Here is a 7,075-nt window from a genome sequence, read left to right as displayed (position 1 = left end):
CAGGTGCGGCGAGGTCCTCCCGTGCGACGGTGCGGCGTCACCAACAGTTGAGCGATTATACACCATCAACGTTATGAAATGCACGACAAAAACACACACAAATTAGGTATTTATCACAAAAAAACACACAATTAGGTGTGATTAAAAAACATCATACAGTGTTCGAAAAATATACCACGGGGGTGGTGAGTTATATGGTGTATTTTTTTGGGTTTGCTGTGTATTTTTTGGTGTTTTTTTTTTTTGCATTTCATTGTGGTATGTTTCCCTTACAGTATTGGTATTTATGTATGTATGTATATTCTATAAATCTTATTTACATATTATTTGAAACAATTATACAGGGATCAACCAAAATGCATCCATGATATAACTGAAGAAGTCCAAAAAAAATTAGATGCTATAAGAAAGGAAGAGCATAAGAGTATTGCCTTAGTAGAATATCATTTGCCAAGATTGAACTCACTATTGAGAATGGAATCACCGGCAACAACTGAAGATGTTCTCTTCCTGGGAATTTGGGAAACAAATAATAACACTACCGTATTGATGAAGAAAATTTCTAACATGTTCTTCGACCAGTTTGAGAGCGTGTGTTTGATACAGTGAATAATTTGAGAAAACGAGGATTGGTGTCACTTCAAAAGAAGTTGCTAAAGAAAGTTGATATGAAACAGAACTTGAATGTTATGAACGTGATTCAAGGAATGGGTATGATAAAACAAAGGCTTTGTTTGAAGAAGGTTCTTGTTATCCTTGAAGGTATTGATACTTTACACCAGTTACGTGCATTGGTTGGATCACGTAATTGGTTTGGTTCTGGTAGTAGAATAATCATCACTACAAGTGATAAATCAGTGCTAATTGAGCATGGAATGGACATAGTATATGAGCCTACAATGGCGTGGGAATAGATGTTTTATTATTTTACTTATGTTGGATAACTAATAGTTTGTAATTAATTTGCACGTTGTAGAGATTATATGCCATTAGTAACTAATAATTCTAAGTTTTTGCTTTTCCGTCCTTGTGAGAGTTGCTTATTGGCCTTATCAGTTTGAAGAACCGATTAGCTATGAATAATCTAGATTGGTTTACCTCATAGTGGATAAGAAGTCTTACTTAAGACTTGCTTTCAACAGTGATACCTGGTACGAACATTGGAGGTTTCAGTTTGTGCTGAGTTTCTTGTCTGTAGAAGTATACAACCAGGGCCGTTCCAATCAAAATTGGGGTCGTGTGTAAAATTTTAATTTGAGCCCCCTTTTTTCAAGTCATTTTTATATATAAATGATAGTTGTTCAAAAAGTTGTGTCAAAAATTCAAAATATGAATATTGTATAAAATAATACATCTAAAATTTCATTTAAAAAGTGACATGCGTCGTGCACACTTATAGCAAAATCATTTAGTTTATCACTGTGACCAATGTCATCTAAACCACTATCAACATTCTTATTATTTTCATTATCATAGTAATACCTATCAGGGTTGTGCACATTATCATTTAAATTCTTTTCAATCTCATAATAATCTTGATCTTCTATATGAAGATTAGCATCTAACAATTTTTTCTTGACAACATTTTTTTCCTCATCTATTTAAGTTTTTTTTTTTTTTTAATGAATTTTTCAAGAGCTCCCTTTTGAGATTGAGTTAATTACTCAATTTTTCTTTTCTTTTTACGCTTCTCAAACCCAGATGAATGTTTTCTAGAAGACATAAAATCCTAAGGAAAAAATAACAATTTATTTTAAAACAATATGAATAAATAATTAATCAAGAAACGAATTCTTGAATATATTATTCTGAAATCAGAATTATTAAGTCATGTAAATAAAACAATAAACAAGAATTGTGAAACAATACGTAATTTTAATTACCTGTCAAGAGAATTGAAGAACTTGAAAGTTTGTATGATAAAAAAAAATTGAAGAATCAATAGCACACGAATTGAATCTGTCGCCTTTATGTGCTGCTGCAAATTAGTAAAGAATACAATTGAAAATTCACATTGTGAATTACCTAATCGAGTTCAAATACATAAACACTCAAATTAAATACTCAAATTCAATATTAGAATGTTTGAATTAGTTCAAATACCTAGACTTCTCAAATAACAGCTTCAAATATCAAATACCTAGGCACTTAGGAGTTAGGCAGTAGGCAATTTCTTGTAAACTGTACTCAATGTCTCTGTAGTCTGTAGGCAAATACCTATATTCTTAGGCTGACCTTATCCCTGCAAACATCTCCCACTCTCAAAAATGGGTCTCACTTCCACATCATCGCATTTACAAATCATCTACTATTCACACTACATCCCTGCAAATTCAATCAACCTTCAAAAGTGGACCCCAATTTCACATCACTTTAAAAAATTAATATTTTTTTCTTAATAAATATTATTTTGTCTTCAACATTATTTATTTATATCAATATATAAATTATATTTAAATATTAAATATAACAAATGTGAAAATAACTAATTATGTATGTATTAATGGAAAAACTCAATGTATGTATTAATGACTTAATTTACGTATAGTAATGAATGTATGTATATCAATCTTACAAAAAAATGTATGTATATCAACATAAATTTTAGACACGTAATTTTAATGAATTTATTTTAAAAAATAATTTAAGAAATTATTTGTATTATGTATGGTATATAACCGAATGCATATTATACCACGACTTGAATTGTAAAACTAAACCTCAAATGAACCTTACAAATTCAAAGTAATTGAAATCATAAAAATTAACCCAAGTACAAATTACAACTACGACAACACTGAAATGAAACAAATTACAACTACGAAAGCACTCAAAGCATTACAAATTAAGACATTACAACTAACGGATTACATTGAAAGCAAATACATTTATTCATTAATTTTCTTCTCCACCAAACCGATTCCATATCTCCTCAATCAAGTCTTCTCGTAGTTGATGGTTTGTTGGCCTATTGCGAATCATTGCATGATTTCGAATATAATCCTCATTTCGAATGAAGTGGCTAGGACTATTTTCAGGTACAGATACATTACAATTCACACTTTCATTCGAATAATTATAATCAATAGCATATGAATCTCGTTCATCCTCTACAATCATATTGTGAATGATTATACATGCTCTCATAATTTGTCCCAGTGTTTCTTTGGAGCCCATGCGTGCTGGGTTAGAAATGATAGCAAATCGTGCTTTGAGCACTCCAAATGCTCTTTCTATATCTTTTCTTGCAGCTTTTTGTTTCTTTGCAAATAATTTATGTTTTGCACTTTGAGGTAAGGGGATTGACTTCACAAAGGTTGCCCAACTTGGATATATTCCATCTGCTAAGCAATAACCCAAATTGTAATGGTTACCATTAACAACAAAATTTACCTGAGGTGCTTTACCTTCCAAGACCTCGTGGAAGATGGGAGATCGGTCCAACACATTGATATCATTTAATGTACTTGCAAGACCAAAGAAAGAATGCCATATCCACAAATCTGCAGAAGCAACAGCTTCAAGTGTAATGGTTGGATAGCCGTGATCTCCTCTAACATATTGTCCATGCCAGGCAGTTGGACAATTTCTCCATTCCTAGTGCATGCAATCAATACTCCCTAGCATACCTGGGAAGCCCCTTTGTTCTCCAATTTGCATTAGCCTTTGTACGTCTACAACATTTGGCATTCTCAAGTACTCTTCCCCAAACACATCATTTATACTTTGAACAAATCTCTTCATACACTTCATTATAGTGGTCTCACCCAGTCGTATATTCTCATCAATGGAATCTGCAGAACTCCCATACGCTAACATACGCATTGCTGCAGTACATTTCTGTAGTTGGCAAAAACCTCTGTCTACCGGTAGAATCTATAGAACTTTGGAAATATTGGTCATAATTTTTAACACCTTCAACTATGCGAAGAAATAAATTTCTTCGCATTCGAAACCTTTGCCGAAATAAATCGTCGGTGTACGTTGGACTATTAGAGAAATAGTCAATATATAAACGTTGATCTGCTTCTTCACGGTTTCTCTCAATGACCCGTCTTGGCCTTCTTCTACGCCGAGAGGATGCAGCCTCATTTTCTATAGCTTCTCGTCGTAGGTTTATTAGGTTCGATAGAGTATCATCCATGAACCACTCAATGATATTTTGCTCGGAAAAAGGATTATCTGGGTCTTGGGATGAAGAAGATGAGTTAGAGAAGGGAGGATTTTCATAATTTTCAGTTGAAAATTCAGAATAAAATGAATTAGAATCACCCATTGAGTTCCACTCATCATCCATAGTATATGAAAGAAAGAGTAATGAGTGTGTAAGAAATTTTTGTATCATCCTACGTTTAAATAATGGATCATCATTTCTTGAAGTGGTAGAGAATATCATCTGAGTTGGAATATAATAATTATTAGTTGAAGAAAATTTGTGTATGGAATATCATCTGTGATTGTAAGAAGTTTGGGTATGGAATATAATCATACGTAGAAGGAAATTTGTGTATGGAATCTAATAATTAGGTGGACGAAATTTGTGTATGGAATATAATAATTAGTTTAAAAAAATTTGTGTATCATCCTACGTATAAATAATGGATCATCATTTTTTGAAGGAAATTTAGATAGAGAATATCATCATTTCTGTACGAAATTTATGTACAAATATCATCCGAGTTTGTAAGAAGTTTGGGTATGGAATATAATCATACGTAGAAGGAAATTTGTGTATGGAATCTAATAATTAGGTGGACGAAATTTCTGTATGGAATATAATACTTAGTTTTAAAAAATTTGTGTATCGTCCTACGTATAAATAATGGATCATCATTTTTTGAAGCAAATTTGGGTAGAGAATATCATCATTTCTATACGAAATTTGTGTACAAATATCATCTGAGTTTGTAAGAAGTTTGGGTATGGAATATAATCATACGTAGAAGGAAATTTACAAATGGAATCTAATAATTAGGTGGAGAAATTTTGTGTATGGAATCTAATAATTAGGTGGAGGAAATTTATGTATGGAATATATAATAATAAGTTGAAGAAAAGTTGTGTATCATCCCACGTATAAGTAATCCACCATTCTTGCATATTACCTCATCCATCATTTGCGTTCTTCCTTCCTTTGCCTTCTTCCTTTAGGAAATATTTTGAAACCTTCAAATGGATCCTCCACGCGATCCATTATTTAACTTCTCACTACTTTCACAGAATGACCCTAATGAAGCCAATCAAAACCCACAACCTCCAATCACTCAATTCCCCTTTCTTCCTGGAATGAGCAATGTGAATTATCAGCAATTACCTTTCTTGTTTCAAGGTGTTCCCCCAACCTATCATCCATCATATTCAAGTTTTACTCCAATGTCTACTCCCACTAGGGTTTCTCATACAACAAATATACCTTTGCGAGAATTTCCTGAGTACTTCACTCAAGAAATGCCAACACCTCAAGAAACACGACCACCAGGCATATTGAAAATTCGATGGACAAATAAGGATGACATGATGTTATGCAACGCATGGCTCAACATTAGTAAAGATGCTGCAGTTGGAAATGATCAAAGTGGTAATAGCTTTTGGAATCGCGTTGTAGAATTTTATAATCTGTACCGGAGTCAACCTGAGCAAGCCAAAAGAAATAAAATGGGATTGCAGAATCGTTGGGGGAGGCTAAGTCATTCAGTTTCAAATTCGCCGGCTATTATGAACAGATTTTGCATCGGAGGGAAAGTGGCTTAAATGAGGCTGATAAAAAAATATAGGGCCATGCAATTATATCACGAGATTGAGAAGGAAAATTTTATGTTTTTGCATGCTTGGGAAGTGCTAAGGAATGAAGAGAAATGGTGTAACCAAGCTGGGAGTGGCATTGATGTTGACTTAACCAGAGATGAACGTCCAAAGCGAACAAAAAATACGGAGTCAGGTAAATACACATCTTCATCATCAAATTCACAACCAAGTGAGACACCATGTGTGGGAGGGTCTAGCTCTCGTCCCATGGGAAGGGACGCTTCTAAGGCGAAAGGAAAAAGAATGCAATCAACAACACAGTCAACGACATCAAAAAGTTTGGGCGAGCAAGTCGAAACGCAAGTCAATGTGGAAATGGAAAAAAATAAACCTCATGAAACAATATATGAAGCGACAAGAAGAAAGGCTGCAACAACAACAACAAACTGAGAAAAATAGACTTCTCATTCAGCTTATGCAACTAGACACATCAAGTATGAATGAAACGCAAAAACAATTGTACGATAAGAAAATGAAGAAGTTTATAAATGAGTAAGTATGGTGGAATTAATTTGTATGCATCGTATTTCTAAATCAATGAAATGTTATGTATTCTTTTAATATATTATTTTATTAAAAAAAATATTACATATTAAATATAAAAAAAAAATTAATATGGCAAAATACAAAACAAACTAAACAAATAAAATAAAAGAAGTGATACAAAATTATATAAACTAAATAAAACAAACAAAAAAAAAACAAATAAAAAAAAAAAAGAGTATTGCGGCAGCTTTTTGTACGGTTGCAAATTTGCAAGCAGTGCAAACTTGCAATCCTAATCACCATTTAAAAAAAAAAAAAGCATACATGGCAAGCTCCATGTCATCTTGCAAAGGTTGGGATTGCAGGGGTAATCCCAGCCTTATTACCGTATTTGTCGTAACAGTCTTGACAATCGAACTTCGAAGTCTTTTTACGCTGAATCGCTATGCCTTATATATATACTATAATTTTTTTTTTTAAAATTAAGGGGCCCCCAAATTTTGGGGGCCATGTGCAAAGGCCCTAGGCAGACTTGCCCAGGGACGGCCCTGTATACAACTTAGCGTTAAGTCTCGAAACTAGATTGACTCGATTTACCTCATGTGCTTAAGAACAGGTTCATGGGGTCCAGAATATAGCTATAGTTTGAAGAAGTCATATATGTATGTATGTGTATATATATATATATATATATATATATATATATATATATATATATATATATGTGTATATATATATATATATATATGTATATATATATATATATATATATATATATATGTAT

At 32.7% G+C, this 7,075-nt stretch overlaps 1 protein-coding gene across 1 annotated transcript; it reads right to left on the bottom strand.

The window, feature by feature from the left end:
- Positions 1-2,895: 2,895 nt before the first annotated feature.
- LOC109187032 lies at positions 2,896-4,297 on the bottom strand. Its single transcript, XM_019337189.1, has 3 exons — positions 3,916-4,297; positions 3,630-3,827; positions 2,896-3,503 (listed from the first exon to the last, which is right to left on the bottom strand). Exons 1-3 carry the CDS (start codon positions 4,295-4,297, stop codon positions 2,896-2,898), a joined length of 1,188 nt encoding a protein of 395 aa, XP_019192734.1.
- Positions 4,298-7,075: the final 2,778 nt, after the last annotated feature.

Source organism: Ipomoea nil, unplaced genomic scaffold, assembly GCF_001879475.1.
Source record: "Ipomoea nil cultivar Tokyo-kokei standard unplaced genomic scaffold, Asagao_1.1 scaffold1416, whole genome shotgun sequence".
Lineage (NCBI taxonomy): Eukaryota > Viridiplantae > Streptophyta > Magnoliopsida > Solanales > Convolvulaceae > Ipomoea > Ipomoea nil.
The sequence above is the reverse complement of the archived record's forward strand: the minus strand, read 5'-3'. Positions and strand labels throughout refer to the sequence as shown.

Coding starts and splice junctions, on each gene's coding strand:
- LOC109187032 (XM_019337189.1), bottom strand. CDS start 4,297: ATGGATGATGAGTGGAACTCAATGGGTGATTCTAATTCATTTTATTCT. Junction 3,828..3,915: donor ATTTCTTCGCATAGTTGAAG/GTGTTAAAAATT, acceptor AATGTACTGCAG/CAATGCGTATGTTAGCGTAT. Junction 3,504..3,629: donor AGAACAAAGGGGCTTCCCAG/GTATGCTAGGGA, acceptor TTGCTTCTGCAG/ATTTGTGGATATGGCATTCT.